This window comes from Eumetopias jubatus, unplaced genomic scaffold (assembly GCF_037043125.1).
Source record: "Eumetopias jubatus isolate StellerSeaLion01/CBP00866 unplaced genomic scaffold, mEumJub1_p1.0 scaffold_6, whole genome shotgun sequence".
In the NCBI taxonomy this organism is placed as follows: Eukaryota; Metazoa; Chordata; class Mammalia; order Carnivora; family Otariidae; genus Eumetopias; species Eumetopias jubatus.
The window spans coordinates 37,911,806-37,937,452 of NW_028274812.1; the positions used below are offsets into that span (position 1 = coordinate 37,911,806).

Here is a 25,647-nt window from a genome sequence, read left to right on the forward strand (position 1 = left end):
AGAATGAACACGGAGAGTCACGGGAAGAAGATGTCAAGGACAAAGTTCTGGCTTGCAGAGATGTGTGGCTGATGGAGCCATTGCTTCTTGGAAAAATACCAAGTCTGGAGGTCTAAATGGATCTGACGAGTAGGCAAGTGAGTCTGGTTATGGAACTCAGAAGGCATGGCTGGGATGAGACCTAAAGTTGGCCATCGCTGGCATATCAAAGGTAATTCAAGTCACAGTTTTACATGAGATTGCCCAGAGAGAAAATACGGAGGGAAGAGAAATGACCCAGAACATTTTTAAGAAGCTTCATTAGTTAATGGGCACACAAGAGGAATGCAGCTAAGGGGCAGGATGTGTCATGGGGAAACATCATGCAAATCCAGTGGTATTAACAAATGTTCATACCTCCTGTTTATACTTACAGTGTATTCCACAGTCCCATGGGGCTTCTGAACCACCATCTTCTTCTCTTTTTTATCATGTGTTTTGTTTTGATTGTCATCTGAAGAATAAAATGTATATAAATGAATAATTTCATTTTCAGGGATCGAGGATAGGGTAATCTATAGTACATTAAAACCCACTTTCAGAATGCTTGGCTCGCTCAGTCAGTAGAGCATGAGACTCTTGATCTCAGGGTTGTGAGTCCAAGCCCCACACTGTGTATAGAGATTACTTAAAAATAAAATCTTAAAAAAAAGACACAACTAGAAAAGTGGACTAAAGGCACAAATAGACCATACTCTTAAAAAAGTACTATTCATCAATGAACACTTGAATAAATGATTTATGTTAACTATAATCAAATAGTACAAATAACAATGAGGTAATATTTTATAGTTATTAAAGTAATGGTTTCAATGATAATATATAATGATGGAGTTACAGTAAAACTAATATAGTTATGATATACATGATGCCTAATGTCAATCAATACCACCTTTTTGTTTTTTGTTTTTTCATTGAAGTATAATTAAAATAATGTAGTGAATCAACAATTCTGTACATTCCTCAATGTTCACCATACAGTGTTATTACACTATTATTGCTTATATTCCCTGTTGTACTTTTCATCCCTGTGACTTTTTTATCTTATAACTAGAAGTCTGTACCTCTTAATCCCCTTCACCTATTTCCCCCACCCTCCCTCCGCCCACCCCTCTGGCAACCACCAATTTGTTCTCTGTATTTAAGAGTCTATTTTATTTATTCATTTGTTTTTTCAGATTCCACATATAAGTAGAATCATATGGTATTTTTTTCCCTCTCATTTATTTCACTTAGCATAACACTCTCTAGGTCTATCCATGTTGTCACAAATGGCAAGATTTCATTACTTTTTATGGCTGAATAATATTACACACACACACACACACACTCTCTCTCTACGGGTGTGTGTGTGTGTGTGTGTGTATGTCACAGCCACATCTTCTTTATCCATTCATCTATCAGTGGACACTTGGGTTGCTTCCATATCTTGGCTATTGTAAATAGTGCTACGATATATCTTTTTGATTTAGTGTTTTCATTTTCTTTGAGTAAATACTCAGTAGTGGAATTACTGTATCATCTGATATTTCTATTTTTAATTTTTTGAGGAAGCTCCATACTGTTTTCCACAGTGGTTACACCAATTTACATTCCTACCAACGGGGCACAAGCCCTTTTAGAAAGTGATTTGTCAATATGCAACAATAGCCATAAAAATGTTCATTCTTTGATTCAGTAATCTTTCCCTTAGGGATTTTTATCCTAAGGAAAAATTCAAAAGAAGAAAACTGCCATATATCATAACATACGGTTCATGCAATCTTATTTATAATGCTGAAAATCTGGGAAGACCGAAATGCCCAACAACATATTATAAGTTGGGCCATAGACTTTGTTGTTTTTATAGGTCAGAACGGGTCAACCTAAGGTTTAGCAGCTGCATTATGATTCAAATTAATTCTCATGGTTAAATACATCCTAACATAATCAGCCCAGATATTGAAAACCAGAGAGACATACTGCAATGGATAAAAATTTAAGTGACAAAAAATATAAAATTGAATTAACTATATGAAAAGATGCTCTAACTTGTATGTGATCAGAAAAATGCAAATTAAGACAAGGCATCATTTTCCAGCTATTAGCAAGGCAAAAATCAGAAAGTTGGGTAGTTTTAGTGTTGGCAGAGATGTGAACTGCGAGTAGGAATGTAAGCTGGTATAGCCACGGCAGCGAATTAAATATACACAGCCCATATGACTCAGCAATCTAACAGACCTACATCCTCTCCCCAAGAGGTGTATACTTTATATATATCATCAAGTCACTCGCTGGAGGATGTACCTAACAACATCGTTGGCGACAGCAGGAAGCTGGAGGGTAAGCAAAATGTAGTAGATATGCTCTGGGATTCTAGCGAGGAATTAGAAATAACTAGCCAGAAGTATACACTTCAGCATGTTTACATCAAGAGAAAAAGAATGGGACGTACAGAACAATACCATGAGGTATATTTAAAATAGATGCACACAAAGCAACTACACATTTTTCAAGGTCACATCCAAATAAAAGTCTACACACCGAACACAGTAGAATGTGTGCGGCAGAGAGAGAAATGGGATGTGGGGAATGAGGATACAAAGAAATTAATGAATGAGTAACAGGGAGCCCAGCTCTGACCAGTGGTGATACACCATGAACTAAGAAGATTAGCTCAGCGCTCTACATCTGACGTCCTACAACCTCCCACACCCCACACTCGGATCAACAAGATCACTGCATCCACAGGACACGGAGGAGTGTACTGAGAACCGGAAGGTAACACAGAAACATAAAAAGAGTTAATTCATGTGGTATTGATCTGCCTTTTAAATATTTCCTTTATATTATTAAAACCAAGAAAAAAGGAATAGATGCTGTCATTAGAGTCCCTTTCCAGTCATTTTTATGTTCAATCGGATCCATTCACAGAACCAAAGAGCCTCTGGAAATTCCTCCAGACTATTAAAAAAGTGGCCTCCCTACCCTCAGGTGGCCACATCTCAATTACTTCAGGAAGAGGAGACAGTGTTTTTGAGATCTCCAGATCTCTAGATTCTGCTGATAAGGGAGAATTTACACAGCCTGATGAAAAACCCAATCCTAGTACTTTACAACGCTTATGATCTGGTATTCCATCCTTTTTTTTTAAATTTTACTTTATTATGTTATATTTTATTATGTTAATCATACATCATTAGTTTGTGATGCAGTCATCCACAATTCATTGTTTGCATATAACACCCAGTGTTCCATGCGGTACGTGCCTCCCTAATACCCATCACTGGGCAGCTCTACTCTCCGGCCCTTCTCTTGTCACTACAAACAACTGTCACTGTGGGTGCTCTTGCTTTCCAAACAGGCTCTTCCCATCCTTTTGTAAGTGCTTCCCATCTGTGACAGCTTCGGGTCCATGCCTGTCCATAAACTGTGCATGATTATTTCTGGGCCCAGTGGATCACTGTTATAAGCCACCAAACCATGAGTTTCCATACTGCTCAGCTGCAAAAGAAAAACAGGTGCTGGCTGACCGCTCTCAGGATAAAGTTAACTTGTACGCCTGAATTAGTAAAAAAATTACTTTTCCTTTGTCTCAGGTGGGTAGGCCAGAAACAAGTCAAACATAGTAACATTAGAAATAGAGGGGGAGAGAAAAGCCTTCCCTCCAGAAACTAAGATTTTGAAATTCTTGAGGTAAGGAGCATGATGTCTACCCATCTTTGTTTGTCTTGTGCCTTAATACGACACCTGGTATGTATGATCGAATGAACTTCCCAATCTAGGTCAATGAGCCTGACAAGCCTGATTACGGGCAACATCGTCATTGACAGAACATCACACCAGGAATATCACATGAACTTATCAAAGCCACAAGCCATTTTTACAACTGACTCAATACAGACAGCAAAACACCGGCTAATTCTAAGGACCTAATTCAATTGTCTTCATATCACAATAGCACAAGGTAGGACACCTGGATGGCTCCGTCGGTTAAGCGTCTGCCTTTGGCTCAGGTCATGATCCCAGGGTCTTCGGAACCAGTCCCGCATCCGGCTCCCTGCTCAGTGGGGGAGTCTGCTTCTCCCTCTGCCCCTCACCCTGCTCATGCTCTCTCTCTCTCTCAAATAAATAAATCTTTCTCTTTTTATAATAGCACAAGGTAAAGCTTCATACTGCTTACTTTTTTTTTTTTTTTTTGCATTAAGTTTTAAAGATGGCCAGCAAGGTATCTCCATAAGTGAAGTCCTGCATACCTTACCTAGACAGGCTCTGCAGCACGTAGTCCATGAAGCACGACAGAGGTTTCTGGCCCTGCAGAGAGCCGAGAAGAAACAGGAGCTGCCTTGGGCAAGGACTACTCTGCCGTGCTGCAGGATGGAGCTCCACCTCCAGTGTTCCAGGGGAGGGCCCATCACCATCTCCCAGGATGGAAGGATCTCCCAGTGATACTGACACCTTTACTTCCTGCTTCAGCCTCCTCGGACCCTTATATTTACACAAGGTCGGACCCTCCCCCTGCTTAGGAGAACCTGGAGCAAATGAAGGAACAGTATCTCCTGCCGGAGGGGAAACTTGGCCAGATGGTCCTCAGAAGCCATTCAGAGCAAAGCAACTGAACCTCCTACCTGCCCCACCTCAGGAAAAAAAAGCCTCAGAGGCAGTTTCTTGCAGCCTAATAAGGAAGTAATTGTGACAAAACTGACAAGACACCTAGAGGAGAGAAACGAAGGCCCCTTAGCCCAGCCCCTCTCATTTCTCATAAAGTCCTGGATGTGGGGGTACCGGTGTTGACCTTGACCCAGGTGGACCTGGTGCCTTGCCCCCAAGTCGTGCCTCCTCTCTTCCCACCCCAGGGGAGGGCCGGGAGTGTCTGCAACACAAGGCTCTCGGCCAAAGCGTCTGAGGAGATTCTAGACACACATTTCTTGAAAGAAGCCTCCTCTCTGTCTGTGCACTGGGGCTAGACGAAGCTGATGTCCAGGGCCTACAGGGGCACGAAGGCTGGATGTGAAGGAATCCTTTGCAGTGGTGGTCTGTGAAGTCTTGCATGAGGTTACAACTGCCGCAGGAACACATTCTAAGAGGATCTGAGGTTTGAGGACCGACCCTAAGGAAAGCTTAGATGTGGGGGGTGAGGAGAAGGGTGGCTCCTGGGAGTGGGGAGTAAAAGGCTCAAAAAGTGAGTGCACGTGGAGAAAAGTTACAGGAAGACACCGTACTGGCAGTGTCAAATGCCTCACAGAGGAGGAGATACAAATGCCTACAAATGGATCCCTGGGAGGCCACACAGTTCCTAACATGAAAACTGGAAGGATCTCAACACAGATGGTGTTAACCTCCTCAGGAAAGTGGGGAAAAGGCCTTTCACTCAAGTGAAACGGGGGGGGGGGGGCGAAGACAGGATTGGGAGCTTAAGGGATTGTGAAATTTGAATGAATTACTAAGGTTTCAAAATGACGTGAATATTGAAAGAAGCAATAAGGATTCACCGAGGGGTGGGCTCTAATCACCAGGGTGACAGACCAGGTGTGGAGTAAATAAATACCACGCTGCCCCAGCCACCCGGGGGGTGCAGGGCACACAAGCAGGGCAGTGAAGCGAGAGCAGAGGCAGGTGAGGGGCCCTGGGATGCTGCAGCGAGGAGAGTGGCCTGATGTATTCCTGTCCTATTGCTACTGTAACCAATGATCACAAATGTAGTGTCTCCACATGAAAAATAAACACAAACTTAGTATCTTACAGACCTGTAGGTTCCAAGTCTGACATGGGTCTCAGTGGGCTAAAATCCGTGTCTGGCGGTCCCAGGGAAAGACTAATTCCCTTGCCTCCTCCAACTCCTACAAGGAGGCTGCTTTCATTGGCTGAAGGTCCCTTTCTCCACCTGCAAAAGCCAGCAACACCCAACCGAGCCCTCCCACGTGCCATTTCTCTAGCTCTCCCTCCCCTTCTGCTGCCTTCTTCCACTTTTAAGGGCCCTTCGGTTTATACTGGGCACACCTGGGTAATCCAGGATGCTCGCCTTAAGGTCAGCTGATGAAGCAACCTCAATTCCATCTATAACTTTAATGCAGCCTTTGCTGTGTAACCTAACAGGTTTTGGAAATGAGGACACAGACCTGCCTACCACAGGAGGAGAACAGGTTTTTGGAAAAGAGGCTCAGATTCAAAGAGGGAATCTGGGGGGGATTCAAGCAGTGATCTGAGCTGTGAGTGTGCTGGGGCATAGGTAGGGGATGTTAAGGAATGCAGCACTGGCTAGATGTTCTGGTTCTGAGGAAAAAAATGCAAGAATAAGACAATACCCATGTCGTTCAAACCTGAGCTTCGGGCTCCTGTCACAGACTACTGGAGATGGGGTGAAGTCGGGACAACTGACATTGTTCACTACTGCCCTTGAAAAGAGACAAAAGACAACTGTGAATTCCCTGGATCTTGATTCCATAATCTCTGTACAGATATAGGAAAGACAGAAAAGACAGTATGTAGCCTTTTTTTTTTTTTTTTCTGTTATCAATTGAGTAAGCACAAACAGAACGTGAAAAGTCTCAGGGCCAATTCTGTACTGACCTTACACTTAATTGGTGTGTGGGTGTCCTCTCCTCTTCTCGAACAGTGCATTCTCTCCCTTCCTTCTGTCTCTATCGTAAGACCATCTGAATGGGGGTACACGAGCTGACAGCATAGGACCCTCAACAACTTGTCTAAAGAAGGAGGACAGTTTTCCATGGCATCCAAATGAGGTGGATTTGTAGAGGCAAAAATTGTCTATGTCTCTCCAGATCTTTCTGTGAAAGGGGCACCCTGATTTATAAACAGAAGAATCCACTTCCAATGACAGGCATATCCCTATACTGGGAACTGATACATTTGGCTGTGACAGTTTGATGATATGAACCATAAGATCAAGTCATGTGCCATCTCCCTTATGTCACCAAACATTCTTCTGATTACAGTTTAGTTTGGGGGTCAAAATGAACTGAGTTCAACTAGCCATCCTGACACATTCTCACAGCTGTGCAACATTAACCAAGTTATTTGAAATCTTTGGGCCTCCACTTCCTTATTTGTAAAAGGAAGAACTACCTCATAACGTTGTTCAAAAGATTAAATGAGATGACAAGCACAGCATTTATCTCAGAGCCGGGCACAGAGTAAGTAGTATGCTAGTATTAATAATAATGCAGTCAACGTAAGTTAATAGCAATTTGAATAGAGTAGGGTATTAAAAGAATTATAAACCTTAAGCAAAAAGATTTCATTCCCAAAACACAGGAGTGATAGAACATTAACATGATAGAGGATTATAAATTGTTTAAAAGAGAAAAACCAGATCTGATCACTTCGATACATCCCAAGGAAGCCTTCAATGAAATTAAAGTCATTATGTTAAAAAAAAAATTAAAATAACACCAGTTAGAAAACTAAAAATAGGAGTAAACTTCCTTAACATGAAGAACTTTTAGTTACTCTTTGATATTCATTAAAAATATGCTCCTGAAAAATCAACAGAACCCTAAAAGTTGTATATTAAAAAAGCAATTTCCCTGTGAGAATGGAAGCACTGAATGACCTCCCGAGATCACTTCCTGGTCTGTCTGTACTAAACACAGCCTGAACTAAGGCACCTGTGAGGCCCCTCCCCCACCCCAACTTTCTAGAAGAAAGACTCCAGGGTACACAGTGGAAGAAATACCCTCAGGCACTGCAGGAGCTCCCACCCTATTCTTCTGGTCCTGTTATTCTGTGGGAGGCACATGACTAAGAGCATCCAGCAAAGCTTTTAAGGCTTCTGGGCAGAACAACTCCCAATCCACTAAACTGCAACAAAGAGGCTAACCTACGGTGATACAAGACTACACCACAAGAATTTACGGTAATAAAAATAAACTTTGTCATGGAGATGAAAGCAGCAACACTACAAACACAACAGAAGCCGGCAGTCTGGAACTCCCGAGGCTGAAGAGAGAATCTCTGCCATTCTTTGGAGGCCACCTTTCACAGCACTGAGAGACAACGCCTGCACCTGCATGGAATGTGTCCTCGCTTGTTCACCAACCGTCTCCTTAGCAATAAAGCCCAAAACTCTCCAAAAGCATACCTGGGGCAAGGCAACTGAGATGAGCACATATAGCAGAAACTGAAAGCAAATATTAAAACACCAATATAAATACAAGAACTCCTACTACCATGGTTTATACTCAACCGTGTTGAGTACGAATCCCTCGTCAAAAGGAAAGATAAAAGAGTTTTGCATACTGAAAAGAAATGACATTTTGTTTATTAGCAGATGAAGTGTCGACCTCAAGAACCAACATGATAAAAATATCCAGAATATCATGAAATTGTTCAGTAAGGTGGCCAGATATAATAGTCTTTTAATTTGTGATAGAAGTATGTTTTGAAAAGTCCCAGGCCGTAATAGTACAAAACTAGAAAATATCTAGGAATAAATATAATGAGATAATTAATTGCAAGATATATATATATATGTATGTGTATATATATATATATGTAAAGAAATTTTAAAAGGTTTACTAAAGTTAATGTAAATGGAAGCTTGAAAAAGGGAGGTATATATAACGTTCCTAAATTGGAAATCTCATTCTTGTAAATATTTCACTTTCTCTTCAAATTAATGTTTAAATTAAACACAATTCAAATAAAAAAAATTTTTGGATAAGGGAAACATGCCAAACTGATCATCATATTTCTCTGGGAGCATAAATACATCATAAGACTGCCCAAAATTATTTTTAAAAGAAAAATGACAGTAGGAACCCTGTATTGATGTTAAAACAAATGATTATAAAGCCAAAGCAATTAAAATTAAGACAGAAGGAACCCTGTATTATGTTAAAACAAATGATTACAAAGCCATAGCAATTAAAAAAATGTGGTGAAATATCAAAAATCAGAACTATATTGAAGGAATTTAATGTAACACAAAAATGCCTTTATAAACCAGTAAGAAAAGACTGGCTTTTCCCATAAATGTCACGTAACTTCATGTTAGAGGGGAGGCTTTGGCATCAGACAGACTGAATGACAGTACTGGTCTGCCCTGGCTCACTGTGTGATTAAGTAACTTTACTTAATCAAAGACAGTTTCCCAGCATGTAAAATGGGGATACAGGTGCGCCTGGCTGGTTCAGTCAATAGAGCATGTGACTCTTGATCTCAGGGTCCTGAGTTCAAGCCCCACACTGGGCGTGGAGCCTACTTAAAAACACACACACACACACACACACACACACACACACACACAAATTAAAAATAAATAAATGGGGATACCAACAGGACTCCCACAGAGTTACTGTTCTAAGGCTTACATAAGGCAATTCGATTAAGGTAAAGCACTCCACAATGTGTGAAACAAGGACTCAGGAAACCTTAAGGATTACTATTAAATGAGGTTGGGTGAACACCAGTTAAGATTTGGAGAAAAATCTAGATCACTCTTAAATCAATGCAGATAAATAATAGTTAAAAATATAAAGTTAGAAATGTCCTTGAAGAAAAATACAGGATTTATTTTTTTTAAACTTTTTTTTTATTTATTTATTCATGAGAGACAGAGAGAGAGAGAGAGAGAGAGAGAGAGAGAGAGGCAGAGGGAGAAGCAGGCTCCCAAGGAGTAGGGAGCCTGATGCGGGACTCGATCCCAAGACCCTGGGATCATGACCTGAGCCGAAGACAGACGCTTAACCATCTGAGCCACCCAGGCGCCCGAAAAATACAGGATTTATATTTGCTTAAAGAAATATGTTCTCTATCGGTGATACACACTTCTGAAATTATTGGCCTCATTCTGTCGAGTGCAATGAAAATATTAAATATTATTATTTAGCATCGTAAGGGTAACTTTTGGAACACCCGAATCATAAACTGTTACAATAAAATTTTTTAAAAGGTGTGTCATGAGCAACCTTCATGGAGAGGGCAGGGATGTGAGGAAGAACGGACTATACTAAATATGAACTCCATGTTTTCTCCTCTGTTGACACAAAGGGAAATGCCATGCAGATGTCTTCCTTCCTTCAAGCATATACAGTCCTTGACTAACATGAGTCACAGTCACCTGATTTAAAATCTAGAATGCAAGAAGGATAGGGGAGTTGTTTATGGTGGAATTCTTTACCTCAGAGCCTAGTAGTACCCTCAGCAGGGAGCAGGCCCTCAAGTATTTGTGGAATGAGTTAACTAACCTCTCGCTAGGTATCTAAGCAAACAGAGTACTTCAGTTGTCCAGTCAGCTTCTGACATACCAGCCATAAAACTAGTGAGGGTGTTGACTGTAACTACATATATGACTAGGTCAAGCAGTTAAGCCCAGAGAGAAATTTCACCTTATCATCATTCACACTCTAGCTCAGGGGAAATAGAAACTGCATGTATAATCAACTTTTTCTCCTTACTAAGAAACCACAATGTCCCTGGGGCTATGGAGAAAACACTAAAATTTTATTTAACTTTTGCCTTCTTTCTCTCTCAGAGTTGACTCGGGGGAAGCAGAACAATATACAATGGCTTCCTTAGGGCTTTTGTGCCAGAGAGCTGGGCTCAAATCCCTGCTTTACACCGATCCACAGTGGGACCTCTGGTAAGTTACTCAGCTTCTAGGTTTTTTGTTGTTTTTTTTTTTTTCATTTGTAAAATAGGCTCCTACCACCTGCATTAGATCATGACTACTAGTAAATTAAATAATGAAATAAAGCATCTAACCTACAGGAGACACTCATCCAAAATAGGCTCTTTCTGCTCTTAAAGATCAATTCTGTACAAATCCAAACTATAAATGGTCATGAAAAAATACCGTTGAACAAGAGAAGAAAATACAAAATCACCCATGTTACCCCTATTCAGAAAGAACCAATGTTTGCATTCTGGTGACTATCAGACCAGCAGTTCTCCATCTCCCTTTTTGTATGTATATAGGGGTTATTTAAACAGAAATGGAATCATAATCTATACACATTGCCAACCTGCTTTCCTAGCATAACAATATTTTGTGAAAATTTCCAACAGTGTTTTTCTACATCATTTAAAAATAGCACAGTCTAGGGCGCCTGGGTGGCTCAGTCGGTTACGCGACTGCCTTCGGCTCAGGTCATGATCCTGGAGTCCCGGGATCGAGTCCCACGTCGGGCTCCCTGCTCGGCGGGGAGCCTGCTTCTCCCTCTGACCCTCTTCCCTCTCGTGCTCTCTCTTACTCTCTCTCTCTCAAATAAATAAAATCTTTAAAAAAAAATAGCACAGTCTTCCATTTTATGTCATTTATGTTATTTTTATTTTCCCACTATTTAAAGCAATGCAGTGAAGAAGATGTGGCATATTTACATAATGGAATATTATTCAGCCATAAAACAGAATGAAATCTAGCCATTTGCAACAACATGGAGAGAGCTAGAGAGGATAATGCCGAGTGAAATAAGTCAGACAGAGAAAGACAAATACCATGATTTCACTCATATGTGGAATTTAAGAAAAGAACAAATGAGCAAAAGGGGAAAAACAGAGGGTAGCAGGTTGGGGGGATGAGTTAAATAGGGGATGGGGATGAAGGAATGCGCTTGTGATGAGCATAGCATAATGTATGGGACTGTTCAATCACTATACTGTACACCTGAAACTAATATAACACTGTATGTTAACTGGAATTAAGATAAAAACTTAAAGTATAAATAAATAATGTAATAACAAAATAAATAGTAAATAAAACAATGAAATGATAGTCACTGTATTTAAATCTTCTAATACGCTCATGACTGGTTCCTTAGGGTGAATTTCTACAAACAGAGTTGTTGGGTCAAAGGGTATGGAAAAGGTTAAGTCTCTTGATAACAATGGTTACTGCCTTCTAGAAAGATTTGACCACATTACTGTCCCACCATCAATGTATTGGAGCATTTTTCCTTTGCCCTTTCCCCAGTTCACTTCTAATTTGATTTTTCAATCAAATTGCTCAAGCTGAAAAATCACTGACCATATTTAGTCTGATCTGTTGTACTTTTTTCAGCCCAAATCACATCGAGATTTCTCCTAATACAAATATGATATGACAGACTAATTAGGGAACAATATTTGGACTAAACAGATCAATTACAGTAGGACTAGACTCAGATCTAGCTCTAGTACAAAAGGTTTTTTAAAACATAGCTGTTTGGTTCAGTGACCGTACTTTTTGCTTCAACAACGACAAGAATGGATTACAATATACTGCATTAATGGGAGTGCTGACATTGCAAGAGGAAAAGGAAGGAATGTCCCTTGATCACTGTCAGGTTACCAGGGGCTGGAGGATGGGGGAAATAGGTAGATGTTGGCCAAAGAGTGCAAACTTCCAGTTCTAAGATGAGTACGTTTTGAGGAACTAACGTACAGCATGGTGATCATAGTTATAATACTGTATTATATATTTGAAAGTTGCGAAAATAATGGATCTTAAAAGTTCTCACCACAAGAAAGAAATAGGAATTTTGTGACCCAACGGAGGTGTTAGCTAAAGCTATGCTGGTAATAATTCTGCAATATATACATGTATCAAGTCAACATGCTGTATACCTTAAACTTACACAATGGTATATCAATTATATGTCAATAAAGCTGAAAAAAAGATGACACTTTTTGTATTCATGCTTTTTACATTTTTAAAATTTTTATATTCATGCTTTTAACCATATTTGCAATGGTTATATATTTTTAATTTTATGTTTAATTAGTTGCAATGCTCATCATCAATTCTTTCATAAAATAACTTTTTCATTTTTGAGGATTAGATTTTGATGTGTGTCTCAGAAAAAAAAAATGTCTCTCCCACTCAGTAACTTTGTTTAGGAACAGTATAACATAAATGGTATTTTTCCTGTGACTGAGTATGTGTGAGAATATCCTGTTGTCTTCAAGCTTGAGAAACAACTTTTACTTCACAACTCTGAAGATTTCATTCCTTTGGTGTTCACTGCTGTGAAGTTTGTGCCTCACTCTCTTCTTTGTGCCTTTGTACCTAAAATTTTTTTTTTTACAGATTTTATTTATTTATTTGACACAGAGAGAGAGCAGCAGAGGGAGAGGGAGCAGACTCCCCACTGAGCAGGGAACCCAAGGCGGGACTTGATCCCAGGACCCTGGGATCATGACCTGAGCTGAAGGCAAGACGCTTAACCGACTGAGCCACCCAGATGCCCCTGTACCTAACATTTTTTAAAAAGTCTGTTTTTACCGTTTATGCATGACCTGTAAACATCCGCCATAGTTTTTCTACATGCTGAGTCTTACCCCCTCATTCTGCCTAAATATGGTGAGTTCTTTTAATTTCCACAGTCTGGTATGAAAGTCTTATGCTATGTTTGATTACTACCTTTTTCCCCATTGCTTTGACTCTTCACCAAGAACACCTTTGATTCTTAGACTCTTCACTCACGCCTCTCATTATCTGTGATCTTCTCTCTTACCATTTGCTTTCCTTCCTCAACAATCCTGTGCATTCTGGAGGTACCTGTCAGGTTTGTTTTGTGCACCACCTAGGTTTTCACAGTATGACTTCACTTAAACATTAATCGGACTTCCTTGACAGCCCAAGAAGCACAGGCCTAATTATTTCCAACCTAATAATTTCAATTTATTTTATACCCAAGTCCCTCAAATCTCTATATTCTGCCTGATTTAAAAAACACTTATTCAGGGTGACTCAGTCGGTTGAACATCCGACTCTTGATTTTGGCTCAGGTCATGATCTCAGGGTCATGGGACTGAGCCCCATGTTGGGCTCTGAGCTCAGTGGGGAGTCTGCTTAAGATTCTTTTTCTCCTCTCCTTCTGCCCCTCCCCCCCCCACTGGCATGTTCTCTCTCAAATAAATAAATTTTTAAAAAAACATTAATTTGGTTGATATCCTCTCTCCACATTAAAGTCCATTTTAATTCTGTATTCTGTGATTCTCTGAGCTCTAAAGTACCAGAACGATAGTTACCTGTGAGTACACGGCAATGCTATTATATGCTGTGGTTTGACCTACTTTTATGTTTGGAAATTCATTGATCATAATAACATAACTTTGTCTTTCTGAACGTCTTATGTGAAACAGAGAAATGACAGATAAGAAATCTTCACACATGTGGTTAAAACAACTCTGAAAAAATAACCTGTGCAAGGAAAAGTGCCAGAGTTGCATTGTCGAAAATAATTCATCAATTGGTAACTTTCACGTTGTAGCAAAACCCAAAAATATTTAAAAAGGACAAGCAGACAATTCCACTTATTATTTTCTTATTAAGTTGCTTTTGAATTTAGGAGGAAAAACTATGATTTGAAATGATTAATAGAGACATTACAGATGTATTATTGAAAGCTAAACTCATTCTTGACACTGCAGAGGTTCTCTAAATAAACCTTTGACTGTGATAATCACAAACTGCCTATACTTTCACTTAAGTGTTTTCTGTTTGGTAAAATAACCTCCCAATTCTCTTAAAATATCTACTTCACTAGCAGGATTTTTTAGTATTAATCTTTTATGCTAAGACACTACAAAATCCTAATAATACATTTTATTCCAATTTAGGCTTGCCTCCCTTATTTGTAAAATTTCTCCATCCTTTTTTCAAATCTTATAGCTGCATACCTGTGTTTCAGTTAAAGAAATTTCGTACTGAGACATTACCCAATTTGTAAAATTCCCCTTCCCATTTCTAATTCCACAGAAGCAAGGATGTACGTTATTCTAAATTAAGGAATAATTTATTCCTTTAATACAAAAGAATTTTTGATAAATATATTTTGATGTTGTAACATGGATGAGACAAAAGAAACATATGTACACATTCCAACATAACTGTGTCAAATTTAATTATAACTTTATAGCTAATTTTGAAAAATATATTAAGATACACTATTATCAAACAATTCCTTAGGAATTCACATAAATAAATGTAAGTTTAGAAAGACTCCTAGGTATCAGTAAATACAAGTGAAAGCACAGAAGAGTTGCCTTTATATATTCTAGAAGCTTTTGGGGGTTTCTGGGATGTTTACTGTGTGCCAAGTGCTACACTAGGTGTTGGATCTAGATTTATCTGATACCATCTGCCTCCGTGTGTTTACTTCACTTCCACTTTCCTGCTCCCCTCTCAGAAACAAAACATTTTTAGAATCTGCATCATTTTGCTACAATGGGGCAACTGCAGTGACTCGATCTTTCCATAACATCTTTTATAGATAACTAACTGTTGTGTTTTCTAAGTGTCAGGAGATAGCAATGAATTGTTACCCGAGGCTTACATGGGGCACAGATAAATCTAATTCAACAAGTAAAAACATCATTTTGTTCCTTAGATTAGGTAGATGTTAGTGATGTGGAAATAGATACCTATAGAAAGTTACTATGTTCCTCCTTTATTGATCATAGAACTTTACATTTGTTTAATGATCTTTTGGCAAAGTGCTTGGGTTTACTGTTACTCATTTTTCTGTATTTTTTGATTAACATTAAAAATAACTGTAAAATGTATAATATGTAAAAAAAAAAAGTGAAGAAAACAAAACTCCCTTGCAATTTCGGTACTCTGAGAAAACGATTATCAACATATTGTTATAGGTTCTTCCAGTCTGTTTTTCTACTTTTATTATCATGTGTCCTCCATTAACTTTTTGTTTTGACTCTCTACATTCCCTGTTTTTTCTCTGACATGTGTGGATTTATGTCACACCTTTAAGTAGCAATTTCTAGGCCTCTCACCTGAAATCTAGGCCCCTTTGGACAAATCCACTTAGCACCTCAAAAACATCTCCAAACACAAACTGACATTGAACTCTTTTTTCCTTCTTGAGTTTTCCAGTTTGTCAATTCTTGACTGTTCTTTGTGTCCCTCACACACTAGAATGGTCACCAAATACTGCTGATTCTATGAGCAAAATCTCTCCCTGGGTGCCCTTTCCCCTCTGCCCCAGTCTCCAACCAGCTCCACCTGATTTCAAGCTGACTTCTACCCAATGTCACACAGTTAATGCAGTTCCCAGAACAGCTTTCCACAGACTCTGGCTAAGTCCAAATCCTTAGTGTGGCTGAAAAGAACCTCCCATTTTAGCGTCTCTTCTCCTCAGACTAGAGCCACGAAATAGAAATGGGATTACTCTTGATTTGAGGCCTACTACTCCACCTAGTGGTACAGAACAACACCCTGGGATGGAACTCCAGGGAATATGCCAGGTCAGCCCTATCAGACCAAGCAAGCCTGCCCACGTGGGTGTTTGTCAGCTAGAGAGGGAAGTGAAAAGGACAAAGAACTCTGGAATTCAATGGCCATCTAGTGGTTTTACCTAAGCACTGAATTCTCCTAAGGGAAGGCCCCAAACCTCCAAACCAATGATCATTGCCATTCTTTTTTTTTTAATTTAATTTTATTATGTTATGTTAATCACCATACGTCATTAATTTTTGATGTAGTGTTCCATGATTCATTGTTTGCGTATAACACCCAGTGCTCCATGCAGAACGTGCCCTCTTTAATACCCATCACCAGGCTAACCCATCCCCCCACCCCCCTCCCCTCTAGAACCCTCAGTTTGTTTCTCAGAGTCCATCGTCTCTCATGGTTCGACTCCCCCTCTGACTTACTCCCCTTCATTTTTCCCTTCCTACTATCTTCGAAATAAGTCAATCAGAGAAAGACATGTATCATACGATCATCGCCATTCTTGAGAGCAGATGAAAAACTATGATGCCATCTAGACTGGTCTCGAGACCAGTCTAGACCCAACTACTGTACTGCCACCTGTATCCTTCCAGAATTTTCATGAAACTCAAGCAAACTGAAACAGTATTCATTCATCTTTGTATTAGTTCATACCCTTGGTGCACATTTAAGGAACACCTGTAACTCAGATACTACACCAAGCTAATAATACAGGGTCCATGTGAGGACAGCCTATAAACAGGAAAGCAGATAAAGAAATCCATAATGACAGTGCAGAAGGAGAGTCTAAGCTGGCCACGGACTGGGAGGGCTTCCTGTGAGAAATGATGGCCGAGCCGATTCTGTGGTCAAGTGAGAGTTGGTTAGGTAAAGAGCAGAATGAAAGGTATTCTTTCAGATTCAAAGCATTACACACGCATCAGAGTGCAGCACGTTAAAAAGCTATCCTAACACATCGTCTACAGTTAGTACAGCATCCTGACTAAAGGAAACCTCAGCCGACAGGACTCTGCCAGCCTCTTTCAGGGAAACCCTACAGAGCAAAATATCTCCACTTTATTTTTTTTTTAAGATTTTATTTATTTATTTGAGAGAAAGAGACACAGCGAGAGAGGGAACACAAGCAGGGGGAGTGGGAGAGGGAGAAGCAGGCTTCCCGCGGAGCAGGGAGCCTGATGCGGGGCTCGATCCCAGGACCCTGGGATCATGACCTGAGCCGAAGGCAGACGCTTAACCGACTGAGCCACCCAGGCGCCCCAAAATATCTCCACTTTAAAATACTTCTTAAGCAACAGCATTTACAATAAAGGTAAAAAAAGATAATATTTTAAGCTGCACAACTATTCAAAACCACACATTTTCAAATCTCCAAGGTGCACAAATCATATGTAAAAGAAGATGAGAAATGCGATTCTCCTTAATCCTCTTCCTCTTTTTGGAAAGAAGGGATAATACTCAACACTTTAAATTTTAAGGCAAGTCTATTAATCACACAGAAGTTTCCTTCAATAGGTGACAGTTAACAGCTTTTTATAAAATACTAAGCGGTTTGAGGTTAAAAGCATCCGTTAAGCTGTGTAATACATGATATAACATTATCATCCATATATGATAAAATCACATGTGGACTCTCCACAGCAGATACCTCATCTACCTTCTGCTGGAGCAATGCCAGCAGAGGCAGCCCATTTTATCTTTGATGAGGACTGCTAGAAAGTTCTATTAAACATGGAGACAAGATCTGTCTTCCATTACCTTCGGCATTAACCACGACCTAATGGGGGGCCCCCGGAAGAATATGCTACAAGAGCACATTTCACATACTGTCCTGCAGTCCGTTCTCAGAGACACCGTCTTGTCTCTTAGCCTAGCGATCTTAGTACCCTGTACCCTGTGTGCCACATCAAGGTTTGACTCCCACTTCCCTTTCTTGGCATTCTCTTCTGACACACCCCAGCCCTGCATGTGATAGGAGCAGGAGGTGCGAAATGGACGATCCCAGTAAAGCAGCGTTATCACCTCCCTCATGCTAGCTACGCCACTTCTGTTAATGCAGTTTCAGATGCAATGAATATTCTGAGAAACTACATAATATTGCAGCCTTCTTTTAAAATTCCCCTTAACTAAGGGCACCTGGCTGGCTCAATTGCTGGAGCATGTGACTCCTGATCTTGGGGTTGAGAGTCTGAGTCCCACACTGGGTGTAGAGATTCCTTAAAAAAAAAAAAAAAAACCCTTAACGAAAACTCCCAAGTTGTGTTTGTTTCTTTTTTTTTTTTTTAACTGATGGATGCTAGGCCATGTCTCCACAATTTTCTATTGCCCAGCTGATGCCAAACAGTTCAGGCATTTCCAGCAACATATTTATGGATATGTCTACATACGTTAAGAAAAATATTTCTCATACAGGGAAGGTGACCATCCACTGGATAGATATTTATTAGCACACACTAGGTGCTAGATCCTGGAAACACAAAGTTAAATGAGACACACCAAATTATGTCCCTTTACACAAGACTATGTATATAAAACAAGGGTGGCTGGTACATCATAGCTCTCAATAAACTGCTACTGTCATTATAATGATGATGAGCAGTTATAAATTAATAGTCTTTTAAAAATTACTAGTTGTTTTTGTTTTGGGTTTTTTGTTTGTTTTAGAGAGGGAGAGAGAGAGAAAAGGGGGGCAGGGGGAGAGGGAGAGAGAATATTAAGCCATCTCCACACTCAGCACAGAGCCCAACACAGACCTCGATGTCACAACCCTGAGATCATGACCTGAGCCAAAATCAAGAGTCGGACACTTGACCGACTGAGGTGCCCCGACTTTAAATGAAAATATTGCAGTATTCCCACCGATACTCACCAGTACTATAATATCTCTTTAGTTCTGTACGCCTGATCTCCTTTAACTGATTATTTTTTCTCTTTTTTTTCTCATCAGTAATATACTCCTCTTCTACAGCACTGTTGCATTTGTCTTGTTCTAAAATGACTGTTTTAGCATCCTCTTTTCCAGTGTGGGTCCTTGTAGCAATAGTTGAGGTTGTCTCTGCATTTTGTTTGGCTTGTTTTTTCTTTTTCAATCTAGGAATGGGGAAAAAAAGGGAAAACATTGGAGAAATGATTTTCTAGGAGGAATTATATTAGTTTCATGCTGTTGGGCTTCCAGAAACTACTTAACTGATACAGAAAACACTTTCTTTATATTACTGTTAATCACATTTTCCTGTTTTTTTCTTTCCTAATCACTTAAAAATTCTTACATGGAAACCTGTAGCATTTCCTCAACTTTACATCCTCAATACTTACATCTCAGAAAATTATTAGGAGGCCTGGGAAAAACTAGATTCTTCTACAGACTATTAAATGTTGAGCATTTTCTTAATCAAAATATACAACTGCCATGTTTGCAGTGTTACATTAAAAAGAGTTTCGGTTTTCAATGGGCAAACACATTTATAAAACTAAATCCTTTATAATTGATTCACACACTGAGTATAAAAGTTCGGCGAACTGGTTCAGTTCTGAGCAATTCTTTTCCTTTATACATATGACAGTAGTACTGAAGAAAGAGCTGCATCTCCTGAGACAGAAAATGCCATAATGACAATATATAAAGTTATCATTCTGATCACTAATATAATAGCTGATACATTAGTTAACATATCTGATGTTTTTAATTCCTTACTCCTAAGTCAAAGAGATGAAGTTTACTATACTTGGTGAAATCCAATAACTCAAAATACTTTCCAATTGATGTATCACTCTAATTGATGTGTCACTCCGTACTTACCAGCCCTTCTGAAGAATGCCTTTACCTTACCAGAAGGTAGAGAACAAGGGTCCTGGCCTCTAGTATACATGGCAGTCTGCTCCTTTGTAAATATTTTTAATTAGGACTCTTTTTGCACGTTCCCTTTCTGCTTACACATGGTCAGCTATCTCTTATACATATATGTCTAGTTCCTTTGCTCTCTTGAGCATCTATACAATTTGATGTTGGGCAAGGATAAGGAGATGTTTTGGGAGAAAAATGAGATACCTATAGGGTAGCAAAGGGGCTAAGGTTAGATTTTCTGCCTCTTTGCTTTGTGACATTGAACAAATCCATTTAACAATTTGGAGAGGTCCCTCGTTAAATAAGAGACCCTCATTTAACAGGGTCTTCTATTAGGATCAATTGAGATAATCTATGCCAACATATAACACAAACAAACAGAAACAGAAATAGTAAAATATCCCCTCATAAATCATATAATGACATGAGAACTAAGAATACATGACCCATTCAGCTTTGGAAATAAGGTGTCATATTCTAACAAAATATTTCAACTAGGCTGTAATTCATTGAACACTTAGCAGCCATGTTCTTAGATTTTCACTGGCTAATAAATGAGTATATGGCCTAGGAGAAAGGGCAGCTGGACAAAAATCATAGATGAATACCCTCCCCATTGCTTAGTTTCACTATCTTTTTATGTTTACTCATTAAAAACCAAACCAAACCACAAACCAAACAAAACTGGAGACTCATAAAAAGGACTTCTATTCAATAGATACTTTATTTTCTAACCTCAAATTTTAAACTGTTTAATTTTTTTTTTTTATTATTTCTGGTAAGAGTAGGTGGCTCTTTGCAATGTTGAGTCAGATAATATTCCTAATAAAACAATTTCTCTCTTGATCAAGATTACTATGTGAGGCTGAAATTAGTATGCATAATGCCATAATGACCTAGATATCGTACAGAAACCAGCACTTCGCTTAGGGAGGTCTAGGCAAAGAGCTGATTATCTGTGTCCAAAAAGCTGGCTATTGATGGGTTGATGTTGTTCTGATCAAAAACATGCTTGAGATGAACCTTATTGCCCACTTCCAAAAATCATTCCTTCCAGGAGGAGAGAAAAGAAGAGTCAAGAATTAATTCTGTGTGGCCTGAAATATGCTGCTTCTTGCTCTTCTGGATTTTCCCACTTTAAGTTGATTTAAATGTCCTCATTTCACGGTCCCCATGATAATTAAACTCACTCAGATCTAGGACGCATGTTTTGATGAGCAGGACGGTCTGGGGACAGCTCATTACAGACTGGTTTTCACACGTGGAAATAACAAAACGGAGTACATCATTTTATTCACCTGCCTCTGTCCTGCACAGACCATTATTGTCAACACTTATAGCCAAAAGTAGCTGTTTTTCTCTAAAAAAAAAAAAAAGCTAGAAAATAGCAATACCAAACTTGTTTAACAGAAAACAGTATCCAATTTAATACTTCACTAATTTTACAATCAGCTACATCTTTTATTTTGTCTAGAGTACTCATGAGAACTTGTTTCTCTGGAGTTTATCAACACGACTATAACATTCTGAGCTTATAACTGGAAATCAAATGTGAGTTCGGGAAGCCCACTGTAAAAATCCTTCCTTCAAAGCAGGGAATACATTTTTAACACCTCGTCTAAGAGGGACTAACTGCCATCTGACATACGTGGTATAGTTAATGCTCTTCAAACATTCCTGTTTAAGCCTTCTCTGCTGTTCTGCAAGTCAGTATCTACCATGGTAAGACATTCTCACAAAAGGGTTTTGTCATCACCAAATTAAGGTAAACTGAAAACAAAAGGTTACACAAGAAAAGAAACCAAGCTTTTTCTAATGACCCCAAATGTACATTTATACTGTGGACCAAAAAAAATACTTAGCAAATTGTGTTCAGCAGATCAATGAATGTAAACAGTGAGACATATTTATATTTGAGAGCTGTGAATACGAGTCCAAAAACCCACCTTTATTTTGTTATCCTGCATTTATCTTTCTTTAAGAGATCAAAATTACATAAAACAAGTTTTATTATTCAATCTCCCCTCACTACTGTAACCAAGCCCTATCAGTTTTGTTTCCTAAATCCTTCCCTCTCAAATTCACCTTCTCTTCTTGATCTCTGCTCCTATTGAATCATTTCAGGTTTTCATCATCTCTCTGGACTCTTTTTCACAAGATAATTATTCTTTGTTTTATTATGAAATTTGTACTTGTTCATATTCAAAAATATTAAAATACAGAAAAGTAAAAAGCACAGAACTTATATCAAATGAAATGCTAATGCTCAGCAGCAGTCACTATTTGGGAGAGAGAACAGGAAAGCCAGAAGTTAGGGAAATCACAGACCCTCCCCAGGCACAGAAGAATGAGGCAGGGTGGCTCGTGGTCATGATTCTGAGCTGCTTATTTGTCCCGTCCCTACCATAAAAGAGTGTTAAAGGACTTATTCTGGAATCTCTTGGCTTTTTTAAATTAAAATTTTAAAATTAAAAATAGCACCCAACTCAGAGTTAGTAGACTGAAGAAATAAACAAGGTGTTACTGCTAAAGAAAGCATTTTTAGTAGCTGAATGAAAACTGTTTTCCTCTGAAGATTTTTCCTTTCCTAAAGGAAATAAGTTCAGGGTACTGGCAACAATCAGAGCCAGGACCTTGAGGAAGTTCCTTGCTTTGTCTCTGCAGGGGTCTCTTCTGCCGCTTCTGACACCCAGGGCCATGAAACACAGAGAGGCGTCTAACGATGAGAGGAGGCTTTCATGAGCACTAGAGTGAAAGCCTCTTGAAGGCAGGGATTTGTCTAGTAGGTTTTGTTAAAATGCCATACTCCTGGGGCTTTTCCACAGTACACAGGAGGTACTCAGGAAGCTTTTCCCGAACTCATGAACAAATTAACGCACGAATAAACTGGGCTCTGTTTGGTTGAGATCTGCTCTTCCAGCTAGGGCTCTCCTACGAACATGCCATTTCACCATCTTCTTAATTAACAGCATGTGTCAAAAAGAAACTCCCACATCTCCTTAATCAGATACTTGATTGAAAAAGAAAATATATTAGCCACATATAATTTAAAATGCATTAAACTATAGACTTCTTTAATTAATATTAAATTAGTAGTTCTATGTGATTCTTTCCCTAATCCCACAATTTGAGGTCCGTGAGTTTCTGTATCTAGTAAGTGCCAAAGACACAAATATCTAGCACAGCACTGTCCAATATGGTAACCACTAGCCAGCCACTTGTGGTTATTAAAATTTATTAAAATTAAATAAAAGTTTAAAATTCAGTTCTTCAATTGCAAGAGCCACATTTCAAGAGCTTAACAGACTTATGTGCTAGTGGGCACCATAGTGGGTGACAAACATATAAAACACTTCTTTCATCACAAAAAGTATTGGACAGTATGTAGACCTATTTTTTTTTTAAAAGATTTTATTTATTTATTTGACAGAGAGAGACACAGCGAGAGAGAGGGAACACAAGCAGGGGGAGTGGGAGAGGGAGAAGCAGGCTTCCTGCTGAGCAGCGAGCCCGATGCGGGGCTCCATCCCAGGACCCTGAGATCATGACCTGAGCCGAAGGCAGACGCTTAACGACTGAGCCACCCAGGAGGCCCTACGTAGAGCTATTGATTCAACAGTTAGCTCTATGAGCAAGAGACTAGAAGGAAGGGTGAAGACAGAAATCATTGAATATTTAAACTTATTTAGTATATGCATGGAATATGTCTACAAGGGTACACATGAAAAAAATGGTAAAGTGAGTTTCTGGCAAATGTTAGTGGCTAAGGGGAAAGACAGAATAAGAAAAATTACTTTTCATTGTGTTCTCTTTTGTGCCTTTTGAATTTTATACCACATATAAACATTAGCTAGTCAGAAAAAATTTTTTTTTAAGTATTTAGTCTTTGAAGTCTCTTCCTACATAAGAATAATTCAACACATATTGCCAAATTTTAAAAATCGAGTTTTGCTCTTTAACAAAGACAACTGTGTGGGCGCCTGGGTGGCTCAGTCGTTGAGCATCTGCCTTCGGCTCAGGTCATGATCCCAGCCAGGGTCCTGGGATTGAGCCCCAGGTCGGGCTCCCTGCTCCGCGGGGAGCCTGCTTCTCTCTCTCCCTGCTGCTCGTGCTCTCTCTTGCTATCTCTCTCTCTCAAATAAATAAAATCTTAAAAAAAAAGATTATTATGAAATTTTGAAAGAGGTTTCTTCTAACAGAAACCATTATTGAGTTGACTAACAAACCAGACACCATGATATGTACTTTACAAATACTATCCCACCCTCACAGAAGCCCCAAATGGTAGGCAATCTTATCTCCCTATTACAGATAAGAAAAGAAAGACTGAGAAAAATTAGGGCCTCTTCCCAAGGTCACAGCGTTGAGAGAGCAAAAGGCAAGCTGAGGGCAAACCATAAGCTAACACCCCCTCACCCCCTTTCCCGCCAGGTGGGATACATGTGACGTTCCTCAGGCTCTCCTAGCTGCTCTAGAACAAAGGAAAGGGAAAAACAAATGGTTAACTGATAGAGATCACAGTCATGCAGGACAGGAGTCTCCATCAGTTTGCAACTGTCTTAATGATCTACGAGGGAAAAAGCAATCTCCAGAAATCTACAGACTCAAGTTCCTGGAACCTTAACATCACCCTCCCCCTCTACAGGAGAGAAAATCTTATCTAATCAGTCACTCCTCACAACCCCAGTGCAGCTCCTTTTGCCCAGCTCCTTCTATGCCCGTGCTTTAATAAAACCACCTTTTTGCACCAACGACATCTCAAGAATTCTTTCTTGGCCCTTGGCTCCTGATTCCAACATTTCCACATCATTTGGCATCTGAGTGTGGGGCGCAGTCTTCTCATCTGGACTCTGAGCCTCGGTGCAAACTTAGTGAATACTTTCTCTTCTCTTGCTTTACTTTCATTTCAGGGGCTTTTCAAGGAGTATGGTCTTATTGGAACACTTTCATGCTGATTGCTCAGGCTGCAATCCTCCAGCCCATGACTACTCTACAGGGAGGAGAATGTCTGCCTTTTGGCTGGAAGTTAGTACCCTAGCTGGAATGGTAATAAGACCCAGAAACTTGATGCCCTCTCTTTATTCCAATCCTTATACAAAGTTATCTGTCTTGGGCACGGGACAGCCACCTAAGTCACCAGGACAGCTACCAGTCTCAAGACTTCTGTGTAAGGTTTCCTCCTCATTGGTCTAATGTGATCTCCCCCACATCTCTAGTCTAGCCACGAGACCCCCACCTGGAGCCAGCCAAAACCAGTACCCGACTGAATTAAAACCCAACTGGGGACCATTTTCTAGGGAAGTCAGCTGTAAGGAATTACCCATGATGGAATGTCACTTAGACCATCATGGATTTCTGTCTTTACTGTTTTCCGTCAATGTCCCCCACTAACTGCTTAAATTACAAAATTGGGTAATTTCCCCTTGTAAAAGTTTTCTAGTGTTTTCCAAGGGTTAAAAACAGTGGGTTCTTCAAGGCAAAGCAAAATAAGGTGCAGACTTCAAGGCAAAGCAAAATAAGGCAAGGCCTTCGTGGTGTAGTCTTTAAGACGAGGCACAGTATCTCAGTCCACTCACATTCTAGACTGCAATGCAGA

At 39.6% G+C, this 25,647-nt stretch overlaps 1 protein-coding gene across 4 annotated transcripts in view; it reads right to left on the minus strand.

Annotated features, from left to right (window-relative positions):
• NCOA7 (nuclear receptor coactivator 7) overlaps positions 1–25,647 on the minus strand; it is a 157,083-nt gene that overhangs the window by 57,134 nt on the left and 74,302 nt on the right. For all 4 annotated transcript variants that reach the window (XM_028117016.2, XM_088023876.1, XM_028117017.2 and 1 more), the window contains exons 3-4: positions 19,077–19,297; positions 414–493 (exon numbers count right to left, since the gene is read on the minus strand). In XM_028117016.2, coding sequence (XP_027972817.1) covers positions 414–493; positions 19,077–19,297 — 301 coding nt within the window. The remainder of the gene's footprint in view (positions 1–413; positions 494–19,076; positions 19,298–25,647) is intronic.